We start from the raw sequence: 21,983 nt of genomic DNA, 5'->3' as shown, positions 1-21,983 counted from the left end.
CGCGGGGGCCCACGCTGGGATCGATCGACTGATCGATCCACATCGACCGATCCCGCCCGGCCCCGCCCCGCCCCGCCCCGCCCGGCTCGGCCCCCTCCCATGACCACCGCCGCGCCTCTGCCCGCCCGCGCCCAGCAACATGAGCCGCACGTGGCGGACGGCCAATCGGGACGCGACCAGCGCCCGGCGGCAGCCAATAACGGGGTGGGAAAAACGCGGGCTGTAGGCGCTGGCGGGGAGGGGAAGTGGGGCAACGAAGAGGCGGGAAAAGGCGGGCAGGCCGTGCGCAGGTGCAGCGTTGGGAACTACAACTCCCGGCGTTCCTTGCGCTGGGCGGGTGCGGAAAGGCACTCTGGGAGTTGTAGTCCTGCTGGTGCTGGGCCGGACCATCGCGCTAGCGGCCGGGCAGCGCCCCCCCTCCACTCCCCGCCCGTGGGCGGGTGGAGCTGGCAGCGCCGCGGGTCCCCCATGGCGGCGGCGGCGGAGCGGACGGACGAGCTGGTGCGGGAGTATCTGCTCTTCCGCGGCTTCACCGCCGCTCTGAAGCAGCTGGACGCGGAGATCAAGGCGGACCGGGAGAAGGGCTTCCGGGTAAGCGGCGGCCGCGTCCCCCTTCTCGGCGGGGTGCCCCGCGGGGAGGCCGCGGGCGCCCCTCCAGCGCACCCGCTCCCAGGGCTGGGCGACGGGAGCGGGCCGGGAGGCGACGGGGCAGGTCCGGGAAGCTCCTGCGCAAGCAGCTGGCCTCGGGGGCGGCCGGGGCGCTGGGGCCCGGCTGGCCGCGCAGGCGGGACCCCCCGCATCCCGGTGGCGGGGCCGCCGCCGTGTACGTACGCGCAGCCTCCCGGCGAGGCGGCTTCGCGCAGCGGAAGGGTCTCCTGCTTCGGGGGGCAGCGGCGGGGGTGATGGGCTCCATCCTCTCCCCGGGTGCCCCAGCCAGGGGCCGCAGGTCCCACCCGCCGTCTGCCCGGCCCGTCCGAATCTGTCGCCCGTGGCCCCTCCATCCGAGCCATAAACCGGCCGGAGCTCTCAGCTTCGTGCCCAGGGGAACGGGAAGAGCCGCGCGTACGGAGCAGCGGCAGGAGGACGTTTCCCTGCCGGTCTCTCTTCTCGGTCGTGAGCTTTTTATCCAGCGGCTTTACAGCTCTGCTTCTTAGTCTGGATGTTCTAAGCACCAGCGTGGAAATTGGCGCAGAGTTTGCCGGCCTCGAAAATACAGTTTCAGCCCTTTGTGCCAGCTTTGGGTTCCTGCAGCAGTAGTTCTGGGCGCTGACTGTAGTGGTTTGGGTTGTCAGATTTTTCTTTAACCCGCAGTACAACATTTTATCGTGCATAAAACATGTTGCTTTTATTTTTAATACATCAGTACTTTGTTGATGTTTAGACATCATCAAACGATTGATTTAATTGGCATAATATTGCCCAAGACTAAATTAAGACAGGACTGCTGGAGTCACAGGCTTCTGTTTCTTTTAGCTGTAAGAAGCCACAGAAATAGAGGCTGGTTGATGTCATATCACATTAACTGATGAGAAGGGAGCAAACCACGCATTTAACAACTTTGGTAGTTGAATTTTGTGTTGGGCGCAGATTTTCTTTTTTCCCCCTAATGCCTGTCTTGGCCATCAGAAATCACTGAACGGAAAGTTGATTCCCACACTGCTGTTCTGCCTTACTCATATTGCAGAAATGATTTTTTTAAGAGACAAAATGACCAAAAAAAAAATGCTTGCAAACTTTTATGCCATGCCTTGTTAGTAGATGATGTTATTCAAGGTAAAAGTACTTCAAAAGTTGCAGTTTTCCTCTTTCCATTGGCTAAATACATTTTTTTCCCTTTAAAAATAATACTGTTTTCCAGATGCTGCACTTGAGTTGTCAGCACTTAATCACATTCTTCCTGTTTCTTCATTGTCAAATGACTTCTTTTAAGAGAAGTGGAAAGTTTTGGTTACTTGCAAAAAAACTGCACCAACTGTGTTTAACAAAATGTGATCTTCTTGTTAAAATATGCTTGGGTATGTTCCTTCATGTTTATTTCTTATTTGAAAGGTGCTGTGGAATGGAAGAGTGCTAATACAAAATGCAGAGTGTTTCATGGCTTAGGAAAATAGCTAATGCATTAGTGCATTGTATTGGGTTTTGTGCAGTTAAAGCTTCTCAGCTTTAAGTTACAGAAAGTCTGTTGTTCTGGCAGAGCCCCTATGTGACCACAGTCTTGCCTGTTTTGCCCTCTTTAGGTAGATAAGATAGTGGACCAGCTGCAGCAGTTTGTTCAGAGCTACGATCTGGCTGCCCTGCGGGATTACTGGAGTTATCTGGACCGGCGCCTTTTCAGCCGTTTGGAAGATGTGTACCGACCAACAGTGAACAAGTTGAAAACTAGCTTATTCCGTTACTACCTTGTCCATACTGTTCAGGTAATGTTTGATTTTTAGGGTTCTGTTTTAAAAAAGATCCTGGTCTCTAAAATCAGAGCAATGAAATACCCATATGAGCCTCTTGACAGGTCTGGTGGATAAGGGACAAGCAATTAATGTGTTGTGTATTTGGAGCGAAGTAAGGTATTTGATGCAGACTCGCCTGACAAGCTTGTGAGCAGGATAGGGAAGCTCAGCTGGGACGGAAATGTGGTTAAGTGGGAGCAAGATACCATAGAATAGTCTAGGTTGGAAGGGACCTTCAAAGGTCATCTAGCCCAACCCCTTGCAATGAGCAGGGACATCTTCAACTAGATCAGGTTGCTCGGAGGCCCATCCAGCCTGGCCTGGAATGTCTCCAGGGATGGGGCATCTACCACCTCTCTGGGCAACCTGTGCCAGTGTTTCACCACCCTCATTGTAAAAAAAAATAAATCTTCCTCATGTCCAGTCTGAATCTCACCTCCTTTAGTTTAAAACCATGACACCCTGTCCTGCCACAACAGGCACTGCTAAAAAGTCTGTCCCAATCTTTCTTACAGGACCCTTTTAAGTACTGAAAGGTTGCAATAAGGTCTCTCTGGAGCTTTCTCTTCTCCAGGCTGAACAACCCTAGCTCTCTCAGCCTGTCCTCACAGCAGAGCTGTTCCATCCCTCTGATCATTTCTGTGGCCTCCTCTGTCCCCTGTCCAACAGGTCCATGTCTTTCCTGTACCGAGGGCTCCAGAGCTGGACACAGAACTCCAGGTGGGGTCTCACCAGAGTGGAGTAGAGGGGCAGAATCACCTCCCTCAACCTGCTGCCATGTTCCTTTTGATGCCGCTCAGGATACGATTGACCTTCTGGGCTGCAAGTGCACGTTGCCTGCTCATGTCCAATCTCTCATCCACCAGAACCCCCAAGACCTTCTCTGCTGTGCTGCTCTCGATTTCATACTTGTAGATGAAGGCAGGTCCCTCTCAGACAGGATGGTTGTATTGGTAGCTCAGTCCTGCTCAGCTGCTGCTAATAACTTGGATACTGGGAGAGATCACAAGGTTTTTAATCACTTTCTTGTGTGGCAGAGGAGGACAAGAATAATTCTCCAAGCAATCTTGCTAAATTGAAGAAACAGGTAGAAGAAGGCCCCAGGTGCCTCTATGTAGGTAGAAGTAGTCAGCTGCTCTGATGCAGAATAAGGAGCGATGGAGCAGGCAACAGCAGTGTAGGGAAGAGCTTTACTGAAGTGCTGGAGATCAACAGGCAGGATTGTCTGTATTCCTTCCACTATAACCTGCTCGCAGGACTCAGCCAGGCCTTCCAGGCACCACAGTTCTTAAAGCATCAAGGGAGTTGGGAGGGTCCAGAGGAAAAAAAGGTGACTTGAAGTTAGTGGAGTTGAGTTTTAGTTCATAAGAGATGGGAGAAGTGGGCTTCAAGTCTGTACGAGATAATGTGGGAGAGAAAATGAGTGCATGTTTTTTGTTTGCTTTGAATAGAACACAAAATAATGAGCTTAAAATGGAGGAAAGATTATCTTGTTGAAACCCTAGGAAAGTAAATGGAATACAATACATAGGGAGGCCTTTGGCAAACAGCATAGACAGGAATTCATGTTTCATTTCTTACCATTTAGAAGGAATGTTTCTCCCTTGTTTCCATTCCCTGACAGAAAATATTAAATGATGGGTTTTGGAGGAGACAAAATCAATGCACATTTCTGGAAGCACGTTTTTTCATGTTTTTCATGTTTTGTTTTGCCCTGTGCTTACCTTGAGGCGTGACTGTCCTGGCTGAATGATGTATCAAATGGAAACCTTTTCAGGCTACGTCTGTAAACTTGAGTAATTTGAAATACACTTTAGTCCTGTGTATAAATGTTCACATCTTACATCAATGCACAAACTGTACTGATTTAGCTAGAAAACAGTGTAAGTGATCAGTTTGATTTGCCTCAGCCTTTGAACAAGACTGGCGACTAGAAAGAAGGTCAGATTAAGTGCATTAGTGAGCTTCTCCTAATGTATTTAAAACTCTGTTGTTCCTATATGAATCTGTTAACTAACCACTTGCTCTGTTGGGTGGTGAAAGTAGTTGTTAGTGTGTTCATAATGCAGAGCCTATGTTCCCATGCGGTGGTGTGAATGGAAGTGTGAGCCTTGTTCTTCTTGCTGTGTTTCAGAGCGGCCGCAATGACAAGGCGCAGGAGTTTTTCCTCAAGCAGGCCTCTGAGCTCCAGAACCAGGTGGAGTGGAAGGATTGGTTTGTCCTGCCCTTCCTCCCCGCCCCAGACTCCAACCCCACCTTCGCCACCTATTTCTCGCGCCAGTGGGCAGATACCTTTATCGTGTCTCTGCACAACTTCCTGAGTGTCTTGTTTCAGTGCATGCATATCCTTTTTTGCAACTAATAGTTAAATCTCTCTTGGCCTGGTGTTACGCTTACTATTAATGCTGCTGCCAAGAATATATTAATAGTATTACAGAACATGTTGCTTTCAGGTGATTGTTTAGAGCCAAGACTTAATAGGAAGCTGGTGTTTACCAGAGGATGTTGGAATAGTTATTGTTCAATTATCTGATTATATGTTATATTCCCTGAGCACAAACAATTGTGGTTGTTGCTAATGTTGAGCTCATCCCTGTGCTAGTGACTACAAATCCTGTGCACATCTCATTTTGAAATGCTTTTCCTCTTTGCTTGGCACAATGCAACACAGGCCTTCAACCTTGGGTCATAATCCATAACTGAACTAGCATCTCCTGTTAGACCCTTCCCTGGGTACATAAATCCACAAAATTGTCTAGTGACAGCTCACTGTAATAGGGCAGTTTGGTTCAGAAAGAACACCTCTTGTCCAACACTACCAAGTTCTGACCTTGTTTGTTTACACTGCAGCTGGAATACAGCTTATCTTGAACTGTTTCTTCAGTGTACACTAAGGCATTAACATGATCTGTCTTGTCTTCCACTTCTGACATGTAAAAAGGAAGAACTTAAAAATCCTTGCAAAGCCCGAGTGTGAAGTAGTTCGTGCAACTGCGAAGTACAAAGAAAGTACAAAGTTAGCTTGTGTAGCTAAAATATTACTAGTCTTCTGGCGTTGCACTTCTTGCTGGTAGTTTGGACTGGACAACTTTGCTGTCTTACAGGCAAACGGCCAGTACAAAACACTGACTTTTAGTACTCAGCCAGGTGCACACAATTTCTTGCCTTGGTTTTCTTTAACATTCCTCACCAGTTCCAGTCATTTTGAACTTCGAAGCTGAATGCCTCAGGAGCAGTCTCATACAAGAAGAAAATGAATCGTTGCGGCATAAGGTCAGAACTGAAGTCACTCTTTAGTTGCTGACTGCATGAGATCGTAAGTTTTGTAAAATTGGTTCCACCCATTCAAGAAAGTTCTAACTGTTCAGTGCAGTTATTCCAAGACAGATTGTTGTATGAGTCCTTTGTTACTTCGGTTTAACTTTCAACTGTCTCCAGCAGACTTAGAGTTGTGATCATATTGTGAAATGTCTGTTTAGGATATTACCCTCCCCCTGTGCTATTGGAGAGGTGGCCAGACACTGTGCAAAGTCCTTTCCTGCTATGCTGTGAAGTCAGGCTGAAACTAATGTCAGGTTAAGGGTGTATGTGGCTGACCTTGCATGGAAAGTTGTGAATAGTGTTGTCATTTCCAGATTTTACCTGGTGCAGCAATGGAAAGGGGCAATAACTTCTGGCAAAGAGACAAAACCTGTCACTTCTGAAATGCCCACTTAACCATGGTTGCAGTGCACTTAAAGCAATTTAGATCAACTAATGGAAATGTTATGAATGTCTGTTTCCCAAATAATGACCTTACAGTAAACTGTAAGAAGGGCTTACCAGTTCAGACAGAATGTTGCCCAGCTCCATGTCTTGTTTTTGACAGTAGCATATAACACAGGCTGATCCTTTTGCAGTGTAATTTCCTATTAGATATGGGAAATCTACAGTTGAAGAACTTTCAAAACTACAGATCACATGGGCCTGATCATGTATGAGCAGAAAGCCTTGTTCATATAAGCAGGGCTCTAGTTTCACTTCCTCCGCCATACCATCTAATATCTTTCTTTGTATGAACGCATCAGTAAAATAAGTTTTGTGCTTTACCTCCTGTGTTACAAAACACGTATTTTGTGCTTCCTATTTCAACTGTTTTGGTAGCTGATCAACACTGTTCCAAAAATGTTGAAGTAAAACAGAATAATTGATTTCAAAAAGGAGGCTTTTTGGTGGTGGAAAAAAGTGAGGTTTGTCACTGTACTGTATGGAGTCAGTGGATCAGGTAAATTTTGACAGGAGGGTTCTACAAAGGTGGTCAGTGAATTGGGACAGCAGGATAAGGTATGTTTTGAAATAGAGCTCTTTCGTTTCCTCCAATTTTGTATTCTGTACTTTAAATCAAATTAAAGCTGTTTTTTGTTTGTGGTGTGTTGATTGCTATAACTTAGAGTTTGCATAAGGATTCTCTGGCAAATAGGCAGAGGTAAAAACCAGACTTTTCTTTTTGGAGAACTGCTCAGGTCAGAAAAGGAAGCAGCTACCTATAGAATACAGGTTTAAATTAAAATGGTGTGAATAAATACTGAATTCGATGCTAGCTGAAACTAAGTAGTGATTCTGATTTCACTGTTGAAACAACGCAAATATGTGAATAACAAGCTGGATTTCTAAAGCTCCTTTTTCTTGTAATTTCTTTCCTTAAATACTATGATAAAAGGAAAAAGGAGAATTATTTCTGAAAAACAAATTTACAGAAACAGCAAAGCCTGAGGATCACTTTATGTGAACAAGAGTCACAGGTGTAAACCACAGAAAGCTGCATCTTGACGTTCCTCTCTGCTGAGAGGAAAATGTCTCTCCATCATGTGGAGATAAATCTCACTGCCATGCTTGGGAGGGAGCTGGGCAAGGTGTGGAGCTGGGTTTCAGAGCGACCTGGTGGCGTTGCCCTCCATGCACCCTGCCAGCTCTCCAAGCCCTTGGCTGTGGGAAGAAGATGACCTCCTGGGCTTGGCGCCCGTACATCACTGCTGCAGTCATGCGTGTTGCCCTGGCATTGAACCGCCAGTGTGGGGAGGCTGATCAGCTCTGCCCTGGCTGCCTCTCACCTCCCAGCACTGTTCCTATCCCTCAGCAACAGCCCAAGGAGAGAAGAGAAGGGTTTTAAGTAGGCTTGTTTCATTTGTGTTAAGTACTGATTGTTTTGATTACTTGGACTAGCATGGTGGTCAGCCAGTCAGAGCGTCTTTCTTCCCTCCCCACCCTTCTGGGGCTGTTGAAATAAAAGGACTAAACAGCAAGTGGGAAGGAGGTTAATATCAGTGACCTTCTGTTTACTTGGCTCTCTTCTCTCCTTGTAGCTGTTTGCTTTGCAGGCTGAGTCCTCCCGCATGAAGAAAGAGGAACTGGAGGTGGAACAAGCGGTTGTGCATCACAAGTTGCCCGCATATGTGGCCAACATGGATCGACTTGGGGACTCTGAGCTGTGAGTGCCTGCTGGGGACAGGCTCTGCTGCTTTTGTTGGGTCAGGGAGGGTCCTCGAGGGTCATTTCCTTGTTCCCTGCCCTGGAAGTCAATGCAGAAAGACATCCAGGCAGAAATCCTGGTGACCTAAGTGGATTTAATGGGGGAATTCGTGACTTGCTGCAATTAAACTGTTCTGTGGCTACATCTATTGTATTCCTGTCTGTGGAAATTAGGCAACATATAAAGTGATAAACCTTGTTTAATTGTTATTTAAACTCTTACTTTTCCCCTAGTACACAGTCATGTAAAGCAAGTCTATGTATTTGAATTTATTGTGTTATTGAGATTTTTTTTCTCTTTGCTTTAAAAGGATCTGAAAGCAAATGTAGCTTAGCCACAAGGTATTAATAACACTGCTGGGGCTTTGACTTTCCCATGTTCTTCTTCCACTCCTATTCAGACAGGAGGAAGATGGTTCAAATGCTGCTGGCTGGCAGTGACAAATAGAAACTGTAGCAGAGATAACATACGAAGTCTTTGTTTTAGTCTAAAAAATGCCTGATTAAATAGACCTAAGTGTATGATGAACTATCTTGATAACTGCTCTGCACTTCTTGCACAGGACAGGCTATGGAGTTTGATTTGAGTTTTGTTTTTTTCTTTCTTTCGACTACTCTGTGGAAAGTCTCACACATGGGGGCGGGGATGCGAGGGATGGGATGATTTATTCCCATGTTTGTTTTTGTCCGTTTATACTAGGAGAACTTGCCTTAGAAGTGTCACTTTTTGTGTGTGCAACTTGTCTCTTAGTCTGGTGACCAGTTTTGGTTGCTTTTTCCTTGTCTTTGCTCAACCCAAGGCCCAGCTTTGGTAGAACAGTTCCTTCCTAGAAGAGAGGATAGACACAGTGAAAGTGATTGTATTCCCCTTCCCCTGGGTGCTGCTCTGCTCTCAGAGGAAACTGCAGCAGAGTGAGGTCAGACATTTGTGTTCTGGGAAGCAGCTGCTGCTCTTGATGTTGTGGGCTTAGAAGGGAGGTGTGTAATCATAGCAATGGACCTAAACTTCCTTATTTTCTGTGGGCCCAGTTTTTTAGATATTGAGGACCTGTGTTTTAAAATTGCTGAACATGACTTGCTGAATATCTAAGGGTGTTCAGTGAAACACTGGATACTGAATACCTCTCGATTTAGGTCTGATTTATGCCTTGAATTGGAAATCCTGGCTGGATAGGGTCTTTGAAGATCTGGATTCCCCTGCCTTTCCCTTAGGGTCTTTGTAAAGTAAGCAAATAGAGTGGAAGGGGTTTGAGGTGGCCCTACAGGCGATTCAGCAGCAGCTGGGCCCACCGTCTCAGTGGCATCTCTGATAAGTGATATTTGGTTACAGTAATTATAATGATCTGCTCCAGGCACTAACAGGATGTTTTAAAACATTTTTTTTAATGTGTAGTGGTCCATCAGCTTGGAAAGGAACATCTGTCCTCTTGTGGTTCATACTGCTGGCACTTTGCTTGTTGGGTGGTCTTTGATCAAGTTGTCTGACTGCACATTCATAATTGTGTTTGGTGGGGTTTTGTGTGTGTTTGTGTTGTTGTTTTTGTTTTGGTTTTTTTTAGTGATATGACCTGCAGCCAGAGGAGTACTGCACATTCTCTTCAGTCCCGGGGAGGCTTTCTGTCCTCTTTTCTCTCCCAAAGTAAAAAGGGCCCTTCAAGGCCAGCCCATCCAAGTGGGGCTTCTCCAACACAGACTGGCAGTATGCTGCTAGGGAAGAAAGAACCAACAAATCACCAGGTAATTCTCAGATGTGTTTGGACGGTGTTCAGTATCCAGGGAATTAACTTGTACAGCACTCCTCCAGGTTTTTGCTTCCACCTGAAAAATGCAGCACAAGAACAGCTGCTGTTTTCTGGGGGCTTGTGGAGCCCTTGTGGGTCCTTGGTTTCTTTGCCTCCTCTTTTGCTCTTTGTCCTGCAGCCTTGCACAAACGTAAGTTTACCAAATCATTCCTCTGCCTTCCAGAGTGCCAAAGCAAAAGAAGGAACGGTGAGCTGTAAGGATGGGAAGAGCCACTTCAGTGGGTTAGTAGCAGGCGAGTCAAGTTCCCTGCAGCAGCGGCAGAAGCGCTTGCAAGAGCACGGGAAGGAAAGGAAGGAACTGCTGTCGAAAGGGACCTTTCAGGTACTGGGCAACACTGCCAGGCTGGGAAGCGGAGGGCTGATATTTCTGTAGTTTGTTTGTGCTAGGTGGTAAAACAAGCACAAGCGTTCCCATTAAGCTTCCAAACTGCTACTCAGATCTAACTGTATCAAAGGTTAATCTCTGTAGTTAATCAGCGCCTTCCACACTCAGTTTACTTCTGTGTCTCCAGAAGGGAATTGGTATTGATGTTTCAAATGGAAGAAGAGTTGTCTTTTGTGATGATCTGTTCAACAGCTTGGTCCTGGGGAGGGTATGTTTCATCCATCTTAATGGTCATGTTAAAATACTGTGTTATAATCTCCTTTTCTTAGTGGTAGTGGGCTTAAGTCATCTGTCCCACCCAAGTGATTTATCCTGATTTGCACAGTCTTTGTGTGGGACAGATAAAAATGGATGGAAAGTTTTCCTGGATAGGAGTGGAAGTATCCTTCATAGCAACATCTGTTTTTTGGAGTGTTTTTGTGCTGTTTGTTGCAGTTTTGCCTGGGGGCGTGCCCTGCTTTCTAATCTAATGAAATAATAAGACTGTGTCCTGGATTTTAACCACTGAAAGTCAGCAGACTACATCTGTTCACATGTGTATTGTCTGGCTTTCAGCAGCCCTGTGGTCAGAGGATACAGAGCCCAGGAGGAATGATGTCAGCATCTCAGCCATGTTTATTTTGGCTGTGTGAGATGCTGCCTTGTGGTAGCAGCAGTGCTGAGGGACTGTTGCCTGTCAGCCTGTACATGTGGCTATTCTGTGTGGGGGAACACTGCTTTAAAGAGGAGATGTTTCTCCACCACTGAGCATTCAAGGCTCTATGAGACCTTTTTTCTTTATGGCTTATCTACAACACTTTAATTAAACGGTGGCCAGAAAATTGCAAAGCCCAGATCCCTGATAAGAATCCTTTGACTTTGCTTTTCCTGTGATGTTCCAGGTTAAGGCAGTGTTTTCCTGGCTTTGTAAAAGTTGCTTCTGATGTTATAGGGGAAGCTGATACCATTTAGCTTTCTGTTGTTCAGTGCATGTAAGCAAAATAGAAACTGAAAGGCAGCGCTGTTTCTGAGTGCCATTCCTTGGTGGTTATCTCCCCTCATTAGCTAACACAGAGGCATTCTTGGATTTATTTCCCAGTCTTTTCCAGCCTTGTGATTTCAGATGATTTGATTATGCAGTGTTTGACCCATTGCTCAAGATGTGAAGCTGCTATAAATAAAGCAAGATGTGTTAGAGAACAGGAGTTCATAGCCATCAACACCAATACCATTTTGGGGCACTTTGTCTTCAGAGGATGGCTTAGCAGAGGAATGCTTGCACATGTTTTACTGGCTTATGTGCCATATCTGCTTCTTGCTCAGCTTCTGGTGGCAAGGGAAAACTAAGCTGCTTTCGAACCCTTCTGTATGCTGCAGTGCAGATCTTGTCTCATTCAGGTATCTTCACCTCCTAAAACTCTACTTGTATTGTCTGCCCTGTCAAATTGAGTTTTAAGCTTTTGGACTCATGTGTCAACTCTATTGTTGTCATCAGTCAGCTGGCTACAGTGGTTGTCCCAGCACAAATGGACTAAATCTCTGGCAGACAAGGATAATCCATCTATTGGGGATCACCATCCAACAAGAGTATTTGTGCAGGTTTACTGAACTGCATATTATAAAGATTTAACTTGTATTGCTGAATGCAAGAATTCCTTGAAACATGTTGATTTGCCTGTGAATCTGTTCTAATGGCATCAAAATGGGCCTCTGGTATCAGCTGGGGTATGCCAAGCAGAGGTGTTGTGGTTCCTTTAATTCTTACAGGAAAGTGTATGGCTGGGCATGTGGAGCATGATATAAAGGACTCTACAATTAAGAAGGCCATATTAAATTGTGCAGTTGTGCAACACACTATCCTTGTATTCAGAGGATCCCTGGCAGAAGGGGCATTGAGCTGACAATGCTTCTGTTTCAGTGCAACTTCTCTCTTTTTTTTTTTTTTTTTTTTTTTTTTCCCCACTCCCAGGAGGCTGGGGTGGCTGAAGAGCTTGATCTGGAGCTGCTGCTTCCTTGTATTTCACACAGGATTTCTTCCTTCAGGGCCCAAGTGCTGAGAAGAAAACAGATGTTAGCACCGCTGAGACAGAACCATGCTCAGAGCTGAATGCTGAGCAAGCAGAGACTTCAACCAAAATGCCTGCTAGCGTTGTAGAGCCTGTGGGAGTCCGACAGGAGCAGCCTTTCATCGTCCTGAGCCAGGAGGAGTATGGGGAGCACCATTCATCCATCATGTACTGCAGGTAGGGGACTGGCAGAAGATGGCTTTCTCATAGAAGCCTCTCTAGAGGACCAGCTGTGTCTGGCCTTCTTCTCCCAGCCTCTGTTCTGTCCAGCACATTGTGCACGTACTCTCAGTTGTAGGGCAGTCAAGTTGCTGTGACTGAAAATAGCCTGTAGCTTGTGCAGTGAGGATGGACAGAGATTTTTGTGATTGAGAGATACCATCTGGGGAAGAAACTCCCTGGGAAAGCAGGATGGCATTGCTTAAGGGCATTATGCTTTGCATGTGGAGCTTGGTATGCTTCCTTGTGCCAGTTATTGTGGACTGAACAGGAAACGGTGCAAGGAAGCTCTGATTCCTGCAGAAGTAATTGGTGTGTGGCCATGAGACCAAGGATTACTGGGGTATCTACCTGCATCTAAGAACTTTAAGGAGAAAAATATCCGATTAATTTTCTTCTACACATAGGGTTGATTGTTCTGGACGGCGAGTGGCCAGCTTGGATGTCGATGGGGTCATCAAAGTCTGGTCTTTTAACCCCATAATGCAAACTAAAGCTTCATCCATTTCCAAGTCTCCATTGCTGTCTCTGGAATGGGCAACCAAGCGTGATAGGCTGGTGAGTAGCCTGTGTGTGGAGACCCAAGAGTCATGGCAGATGATTTGGGGCTGTGTTGCTACTTCTAGACAGCTGCATTGTGGATAAGATCAGGCCAGCAGTTAGTTTCCACTTTAGTGGGACATGGGGAACTGAAGCCTGTAGGGTCTAAGAAAAGCTAGAGTGGGGAATGTGCTCTTTGTATTGAGCAATGAATTCACCAGTGGTTGCTCCAAGACAGAAGTTCCCAAGCTGCAGTGTGGTTACAGCTGCAGGATAGGATCAGCTCCTTTAAGAGAAGTATCTCTCCGGGCAGAGCAGGCAGCCCGTTGCAAAGGCAGGCAGAGACAGCCTGGTACAACAGCCCATGGGAGCCCAGCAGCAGGGAGTTTTGGGGCTTTATTCCCACCCTTTCTGCTTGTGTGGGTGTGAGAAGAGCTCTGTGGTCAGTATTATACTGGTGCCTTATGAGTTGGGGGTTGGTGTGTGCATAAGGAGCTTGGGGCTTGTTTAAATATCATTACAGTTTTAATGTTTCCTGTAGCACTTTAGCTCTGTTGCTAGAGAGGAGCCTTAAATTATATGCATTCTTCTGAGTCCTAGAACTGTTGCTAGTGTTTCACACCCTCCCTTGGCAAAGAGAGAGGGCTGTGTGAGAAGGCAGGCCTGCAACTGAGGGAATATTGTTTGCATTCTGGCACTGATGTTGTGTTGTTGCTGCCCCCAAAATTGCACCTGTGAAGATCTGGTGCTGCAGCTTGTCTCTTTCTTTGCTTTTACTCTTAGAAAGGAAGTTGTCCATGCAGTTCTTCTGATGTTTCTTCTGCTTTGAGTTTTTCTGCTTGCTGATAGATTCTTCTTTCTGAAGTATATGGGGATGCAGCAGCAAATCAGGCTCTAAAGTGAGAAGGATCTGACTTGCTTACTTTTCTTTGATGCATCCCTCCATGGTTTTACTTTTGATTTAAATTGTAGCACCACTGATAAAGGATGTATGAGCCCTCCTGAATTATTTCCTTTTCTCCTGGATGAAAGGAATTGGCTTCTACTTGTTTTTTTCTTAAACTTAGATTGTTAGTTCTGCATTACTCTTCCCTTGCTCCCCTAGATACTGAGACTCCACATATGTTTTGCATCCTATAATGTTGACCCATAATCTAGAAAGTGGCTTTTATTCCACCTTAGTGCCTATCAGATTGTTTTCTCACTGCGAAGCAGGTTCTGTGAGTCTAGGGTAGTCATACTCAGCATGATATGCACAGAGAGACAGGATGTGCCCGAATGGGGTGATGCTTAATACAAATGCATAAATAGGAAAAAAAAAATACTTCGTGGTGTTGGTGGTGGTTGGACAGCATCACTATACTCACTTGCACTCCTTCCATCTCCTCCTTGTTGGTTTCAAGCTGTTGCTTGGCAGTGGGGTCGGGACAGTTCGTCTTTATGACACAGAAGCGAAGAAGAATCTCTGTGAAATCAGCATTGATGAAGACATGCCCAGGTAATACTGATTTTTTTTTTTTTTTTTTTTTAATATATAAATATAAATGTTGTTGGTTTTGACTGTGAAAAGGTGGGTGAACTCTCAATATTCCTGCTGCTTTTGTGCAACTACAGGACTATTCAGCCTTCACCCAGAGGGTGGTCCATGTCTGAGCAGTGTAAAACTGCTCAGTTAAACAGGAGACACTCAAATTCTGTCTAAGCACACGGATCCTGCCCTTGCTTATGGTGCACCCTGTCTTGCAGTGTCTTAACAGGAGAGCTTGTGGTCAAGTGTTGCACTTGAAGCAGCTGCTAGAGAGAGGGAATTCAAACTGTTTGTGTTTCAGGATCCTCTCGCTTGCCTGCAGCCCAAGTGGCGCCTCCTTTGTCTGTTCTGCTGCAGCCCAGAGCCCCATTTCCCACATGGACTACTCAGCCGTCAGCTCTGGGGGCAAAAGCATGAACCAAGTTCCTGGGAAGCTGCTACTGTGGGACACTAAAACGATGAAGCAGCAGGTACTTAGTGGGTTTCTTTCCTTTCTCAGTCTGCTATCTGAGAATGAGTGTTTTCTGTTTTATTGTGTAGGAGGCCTCTTTCTAAATTATGCTGACATTCTTTTCAGTAGCCTTCTATTTTCCCCCCTTCCTCCTTCCACCTCTATCATATGCAGGATAAAAATATTCTAAGTAGCTTCTGCATTTGGGTGGGGATTTTTTGTTTTGTTGGTATTTTGTTTTGGTTTTTTTTTTTTGAGGGATTCTTCAAAATAGTCTGTAGCCTTGTTTCTATCCTGCCTGCACAGTTTGTGACTGGAAATCTCCCAAGTGGATTGAATGATGCTTTGCTCAGGCTTTCTCCAGTTGAGCTATATTGAAGGGATTTCTTTGCTGCTATTTCCCGTGCCCTCCCTGTTTTTAAGTTATGTGCTTCATTCAGAGACTTCATCTCCTGTTATTTTCTCTATTTTTCCTTTTAGATGGGTCAGCTTCTGGCAGGGAGTCCTTGTCCTATCCCTTGCCCTTAAGAAATGCTGTCCCTGACGTGTAGGAGAAAGCAACATACTCAAGCTAATGCCTGCCAGAAGCTGGTTTTGCAGCCCTGAGGCCAGGGCTGAGAGAGCTGTGGCTTGGCTGAGGTGAATTGTTGGTTTAGTGTCCCAGTAATATGCAGCTGCCAACCTTGAAGTCTGTAGTCATGAGAGGTGTAGGGCTCTGAAGTGGAGGGGTTCTTGCTACTAGATACAGTCTTTCCTCACTCCTCAGCACCCCCAGCTCTGTTTCTCAGCATTAATGCAGACTTTCCCTTCCAGCTGCAGTTCTCCCTGGAGCCTGAGCCCATTGCCATTAACTGCACAGCCTTCAACCACAATGGCAACTTGCTGGTCACTGGTGCTGCAGATGGGGTTGTTCGTCTCTTTGGTATGTTGAAATTAAGCAGTGAGGTGGCCCCTTGATGTCCCCAGCTGGCTGCCCCTTGCACCCTTCTGCCAGCAGGGAGGCAGATGTGGGACATGCCTGAACGTCAAAATGGAAGCTATTTTCTCTCCTCCACAATAGCTCTCAGAAGTGAGTTGACAATAAACTTTCCCTGAGGGACATTGGCTGGAGACCCTGGTAGTGCTGCTGGATTTATTGTTTCCCTCTTGCTGAGGAGCAGATTTAACTTGCCCTTGAGCCATGCGGTCTTGGCTGTGCTGTATATCAGTACCACTGCCAAAGGCTGAGTCTTGAGGAAAGGAATTGATATTCAGCTTTCCAGTTGAAGGCAAGGGCTTTGCATTAGTCCTCCTTCCCTGAGCAATTCCTGTTTCTCAGGTTTTCTTCAGCCTGGCCTTGCAGTAAAGGCAGTTTGGGCTTCCCTTCTCTGTGAATGAAAGATCTGCTTCTGGCCCAGGCACTGAGCTGAAGGCAGCAGTCCCAGGTCTGTGGGAGGACAGAGCTGGCAGCAGCTGTTAGGGTAGACAAGGGGAGGAGAAGTAGAAGAAAGGTGGCAGTGGGGCTTGGATGCAGGATGCCTGCAGTTGGCAGTGAGCATGTGAGCAGCCCTGTAAAGCTGGAGGAAGAGGTGACTAGTTACAGTCAGTGATTTTTGTGGCCAGTGTAAAAGCCACATGTTGGAGAATAAGCATGGTGTGCTGGGATTGGATTGGGCTTCCTAGGCTGGTTTAGAGTGCTGGGACAGAGACCTCATTGAATGTAAAGGGCCTCTCTCTCTTCATCTCAGCTCTGTGTATGAGTAGTGTTCAGTACTGGTTCTCCCCTCAGATATGCAGCAGCATGAGTGCGCCATGAGCTGGAAGGCACATGATGGGGAAGTCTACTCCGTTGAGTTCAGCTATGATGAGAACACAGTCTACAGCATAGGCGAGGATGGCAAGGTAGGCTCTGGGTGACCTTCTACTGCTCAGCTGGCAGCAAGTTCCCTTCTGGAGTCCTCCATATAGTGGGGAATAGCAGTAAAAATACCCTCAGAGTCTGGAGGCTGCTAACTGTAGCCTTACATGTGCAGCACTACCCTGCTGTGTGCAGTCTCTGCAGAGACAGTGGCTAGAAAGTGTATTAGCAGCTGGAGCTGTCTCAGACCTTGTCTGCAAGTCTTACTGTTGGTGACATCTGCTTCCTAGAAAAGCCATGTGAAAATGACCTTTTTATGCCCTTGAAATCACATTTGAAATCTGGGATTCACCAGGGAGTAAGTCCTTGACCACTTTGCATAAATTTCCTTGCCAGGAGCTCCCTGTTGCTTATAATAAAGGCTTCAGTTTCTGCAGCTCCACAGTCTTCAGCAGTAGAGAGGTGTGCCTTAGGGAGGGAGGCTGCCTGAATGTGTGGGTCCTTGGCTGATGAGAGTTAAGTGAATTCCTGCCAGGATCCTGCATGCAATGTGGAAGGACACTTAGGCAGCAGTGCTCAGGGAAGGTAGGGCATATGTTTACCTGGATAGCAGGCACTATTAGTAGCCTTTGCAGCCTGTGTTTTATAAACATAGCCACTTAGATGTAGATGTCAAAACGCTATATTCAATTTGTGAGAAATAGCCACTTTGCTTAAAAACAAGGAATGTCCCCTCTACTTTCATTCCAGTCAGTTTAACTATTCACTTTTGTCATCTCTTTTTCTTCTTCTAGTTTATTCAGTGGAATATTCACAAAAGTGGCTTGAAGGTGTCTGAATACAATCTTCCCAGTGAAGCTACAGGTCCTTTTGTTCTGTCTGGGTACAGTGGCTACAAGCAAGTGCAGTTTCCACGAGGAAGGCTTTTTGCTTTTGACTCTGAGGGCAACTATATGTTGACGTGTTCTTCCACTGGAGGAGTAATTTTTAAGGTAAGTCTGAGAAGTGATGGGAAGTACTCCTACGCATCCATACAAGCTCTTGTTACAAGGCTGCAACATCAGCCAGTGGAAGTTCTCAAGCAGTACCTACCATTCCCTGCCCTGTGAAAACTGATGCTTAGTTTCATACAGTGTGCATTTTAGCCATGTGTGGTATTAAGCAAGAGTTAGAACCTTCTGTAAGTATTTGGCCCTGTGTATGTAGCTGGAGTATGTGTGTTCCTTGTTCTTAAAGCTTAGCTGCGACAGTTTTCCTTAGTGCCCAAGTCCCTAGGACAAAGTTGGTGGTTTTGTTTTGTTTTTTTTTCTTAGTACATTGATGCATGTCAGTTCAATGCAAAATGTGCGATTGTTTTGTTTTTTTTCTTAATACATTGATGCATGTCAGTTCAATGCAAAATGTGCGATTGTTGACTGATGCTCATCTTTAATCTGCCTTGCGTGCTTGCTGATGTTATGTTAGTCCCAGCCAGATTTTCTCCTCTTACTGTATACTGAAAGGAAATGAAGGGTAAGGCTGAATGGTTCCAAGTACTCAAAGTTCTGTGCCACAGTAACAAGTGGTTACTGACCGCATGCCCCTTGCCTGTCTCCTCTTGAGTCGATGCCCATCAGTATAAGTCATTGCAAGGCAGAGGAGATGAAATTTTTACTGATTTTCTGCTTAATTATGTATGTATGCTGATGGGGAAATGGAGTCTGTAGCAGGCTTTGGCTTTGCCTGTGGGTGCACTGGCCCTACCACAGAAACGTATCTCCTTAAAATCTTATGCTTTCCTTTTAGTTAAATGGTGAGGACAAGGTTCTGGAGAGCTGCCTTTCCCTAGGAGGACACCGAGCTCCTGTTGTCACAGTGGACTGGAGCACAGCTATGGACTGCGGGACCTGCCTCACTGCCTCTATGGATGGGAAGATTAAATTAACAACCTTACTGGCTCAAAAGTCTTAACCTGGACAGTGATGAAGGGAAAGAGTAAGAGACTTGATGAACAGTGTTAACTCCATGGGAGCAAACTGCATGGGAGAGAATGCAAACCATAGTCCCTCTTCACAATGTATATTTGCCTCTTGACAAAAATTAAATATATTTGCCAAACTGTGCAATAGAATGCCGATATGGGACCAGATCAGTGGGAGCACTGAAAAATAAATTTTCGCTGACCCATTGTGGCAGCTGGACTTCCTTCATTAGGGAGTCTTGACAAGCATGTGGCTAGAAGGCTACTGAGATGATGTGTTAGGGGTTCTACAGCAGAAAGTGAGGCTGGAGGAGGCATGCACAGTGCATGGTGACGAGATGGCTCAAAGGGGAAAGGCTGTTGTGAAACTAGAGTATTTTTTCAGTATAACACTTGTGCTTGTTTTCTTTTATTTCCACAAAAAGAAAATACTCCCTTGCTCTTGATTCCTGTTCCTGTGAAACACGGAGGGTGGCTGGGGCAGGGATGTGCCCAGAGAGTCTCCTGCGTGAAGGAAAGACCCATGTGCACCCTTCAGTGGTGCTTCCAGCACTGACGCTCGCACGCTGCGGGGAACCAGTGGAAGACATGCAGGAATGAACAGAATTGCATTCGGTCAGATGGGCTGACGCTACCTGCTGCCAACTCGAGAAGAGATGCTGAGTCAGGCTTTTTGTAATGCCGGTGCTGGAGTTCAGAAGCTACACACCGCCTAGCAGCAACCTGGTGGTGGACAGGAGGAGGGAGGGCCAGAACAGTTCTGGTGCTGTCTAGTGCTCTCTGTCACTGGAGCTGTCTCTCTCCCTGCACACCCCAAACATCAGGGCAAGTGCTGTGCTCAGCTGTTGCAGAGGGGTTGAGCGGACTGCTAAGCAGCCAGATTTCATGGCTGTGAATTAAAGAATGTTTGTTCCATTAGCTCCCTGAACTGCTCCTCATCAGACTTGTGCTCCAGGCCCCTCACCAGCTCCGTCACCCTCCTGTGCGCTCTCTCTAGTACTTCAATGTTCTTTATAGGATGAGGGGTCCAAAACTGAACACAGTGTTCAAGGTGGGGCCTCACCAGTGCTGAGTATAGCGGCACAATCACTTTTCTAGTCCTGCTGGCCACACTATTCCTGATACCAGTCAGGATGCTGTTGGCCTTTTGGCCACCTGGGCACACTGCTGGCTCATGTTCAGCCGGCTGTCAATCAACACCCCCAAGACATTTTCCACCAGGCAGTTTCCAGCCACTCTTCCCTGAGCCTGTAGAGCTGCCTGGGGTTGTTGTGACCCAAGTGCAGGACCTGGCACTGGCCTTGTTGATCCTCATGCAGTTGGGCCTCAGCCCAACGGTCCAGCCGGTCCAGATCCCTCTGTAGAGCCTTCCTACCCTTCAGCAAACCAACACTCCCACCCAACCTGATGTCATCTGCAGACTTACTATGGGTGCACTCAAGCCCCTTGTCCAGATGCTTGATAAAAGGCATTAAACAGAACTGGCCCCAATACTGAGCCCTGGGGAACACCACTCGTGACCAGCTGCCAACTGGATTTGACTCCATTCACCACAACTCTTCAGGCCCAGCCCTCCAGCCAGTTCATTATCCATTGCGGAGTACACCCATCCAGGCCATGAGCTGCCAGCTTCTGCAGGAGATTGCTGTGGGATACGCTGTCAAAGGCCCTACTGAAGTCGAAGTACACAACATCCACAGCCTTTCCTTCATCTACTAGGTGGGTCATCTCGTCGTAGGAGGAGTTCAGGTTGATCAAACAGGACCTGCCTTTCATAAACACACATTGACTGGGCCAGACCGCACGGTTCTCTTGTACGTGCCAGAAGGAGAAGGGAGGAGGCCTTGTCCTTTCCTACCCAACCTGTGCTGCACTGCCGACTCCTGCACGCTGTGCCCACCCTTGAGAGCACACAGAGGACACTTGGGTACCCACCACCTCGCATTTCTAGGTCTTACAAGTTCAGGCTTCAAATTTTGAGATGTTTCCTGCTAAGGCTGGTGCTGAGAAGCGGCCTGGGAATTGCCAGGAAGATTGTTTTGGGTACAGTTGGAAGTCATCAGCCCAGCAAGTTGGGGTGTATCTTTTCCACAGCTGTGATGTATTCAGTGTGAAACCTGTGGGGTTCATTATTCTATTATTATTTCTGTGGGGCTTATTATTCTTCTGGCAACTGAGAGGGAGTGAGGGAACAGATCCTTGCTTGGCTAGGAGGTTAAAACAGCTGCAAGACTAAAGGTTCTCCCTTCAGGTGGAGTTTGCAAAGGATGTACAAAAGCAGGTACATTGAGGTGGGGGGACAGTGGCAGCATTTAAATGGCACTTGAGGTTGCTTATGCAAATCCCACAGTCAATGCTGGGTTATGCCAGGGAAGGCCCACGTCAGTGGGAGAGATCAGAGTTGTGCATGTCAGCTGGGAAATGCCCAGCAGGGATTTCCTCCCAGAGCCCTGCTGAGCTTTGAACCCCACCCTCCGCTCCCAAACAGACCAGGGCCCACACACCAGAGTCAATGATGGTTCTTGCTTCCAACCGAATTTCAGCGTGGAGTCCAGGAAGGGGAGCGCTTTGCTGCACGTGGTGTCCCCAGCTGCCAGCAGGACCACGACTGTGACCGCGCTCAGCCCACAGAGGATCTCAGAGCCCCTGGAGACTTCCCCTTTGCTGAAGAGCCAAAACCAGGTCTGGCCCTTTCCTTTCCTTATGTTTCTGAGTCACTTGAATCCATTTCATTTCCCTGACACCGCTCTCTCGCCACCCTCACAAGAGAAAAGTGTTTTCCTTTGGCTGAGGTGCCATTCCCCTGTTCCAGCTTGGTCCCAGGCACTGCAATGGGGCAGCAAAACGAAGACACGGACTAGACAACACAGTTTATTAAACAGCACGCTGCAACAGTACAACTGGAACTAGATGCAGGGCAATGGCTGCACAAGATGGAATGTGCAGGTTTGCAGGCTTCATTCCTCTCTCTCGTGACCACTCTGCTTTCTGGCACCGGCACTTCCTCTGCTCTGGCATCTTCTCAGTGCCAATGGCGCTGGAGGCTCAGCAGTGACTGGGGAAGGGTTAGTGTGGGGTGTTAGTTTGTACAGCAGGCTGGGCCAAAGGTGGCACTGGAAACTGGATGCTGGAAGTACAGTGCTAATGGAAGGGCACCAGAGCAGAGGCAACTGAAGAACTCCTGTCACAGTCTGACGATGCCAGTCAGGCCTTCAGGATGAAGCGCTCGGCACCACCAGAGCCCAAGGAACATCTGCAGCTGAA

General features: G+C 47.0%; 1 protein-coding gene across 3 annotated transcripts; it reads left to right on the top strand.

Moving 5' to 3' along the window:
• The first annotated feature begins 423 nt into the window (after nt 1-423).
• Nucleotides 424-19,165, top strand: WDR91 (WD repeat domain 91). 3 transcript variants are annotated; one of them, XM_082076265.1, is made up of 15 exons: nt 427-591; nt 2,238-2,417; nt 4,579-4,786; nt 5,635-5,717; nt 7,787-7,911; nt 9,512-9,689; nt 9,918-10,076; nt 12,147-12,361; nt 12,811-12,961; nt 14,347-14,441; nt 14,773-14,941; nt 15,736-15,844; nt 16,691-16,803; nt 17,554-17,751; nt 18,545-19,165. In XM_082076265.1, the coding sequence occupies exons 1-15, from the start codon at nt 469-471 to the stop codon at nt 18,707-18,709; spliced, it is 2,271 nt and encodes a 756-aa protein (XP_081932391.1). In that variant the 5' UTR covers nt 427-468; the 3' UTR covers nt 18,710-19,165. The 3 variants fall into 3 exon arrangements, with proteins under 3 accessions (XP_081932393.1, XP_081932391.1, XP_081932392.1); XM_082076266.1 differs by having other exon boundaries at nt 428-591; nt 12,162-12,361; XM_082076267.1 differs by lacking the exons at nt 16,691-16,803; nt 18,545-19,165 and having other exon boundaries at nt 424-591; nt 17,554-17,742.
• Nucleotides 19,166-21,983: the final 2,818 nt, after the last annotated feature.

This window comes from Streptopelia decaocto (assembly GCF_964273445.1).
Source record: "Streptopelia decaocto genome assembly, chromosome: 1".
NCBI lineage: Eukaryota > Metazoa > Chordata > Aves > Columbiformes > Columbidae > Streptopelia > Streptopelia decaocto.
The sequence above is the reverse complement of the archived record's forward strand: the minus strand, read 5'-3'. Positions and strand labels throughout refer to the sequence as shown.

Excerpts from the sequence above, each read along its gene's own strand:
- WDR91 (XM_082076265.1), top strand. The coding sequence starts at position 469 with ATGGCGGCGGCGGCGGAGCGGACGGACGAGCTGGTGCGGGAGTATCTG. Across the intron at positions 12,362-12,810 it reads TCATCCATCATGTACTGCAG|GGTTGATTGTTCTGGACGGC; the intron begins GTAGGGGACTGG and ends TTCTACACATAG. Across the intron at positions 15,845-16,690 it reads TGGGGTTGTTCGTCTCTTTG|ATATGCAGCAGCATGAGTGC; the intron begins GTATGTTGAAAT and ends TTCTCCCCTCAG.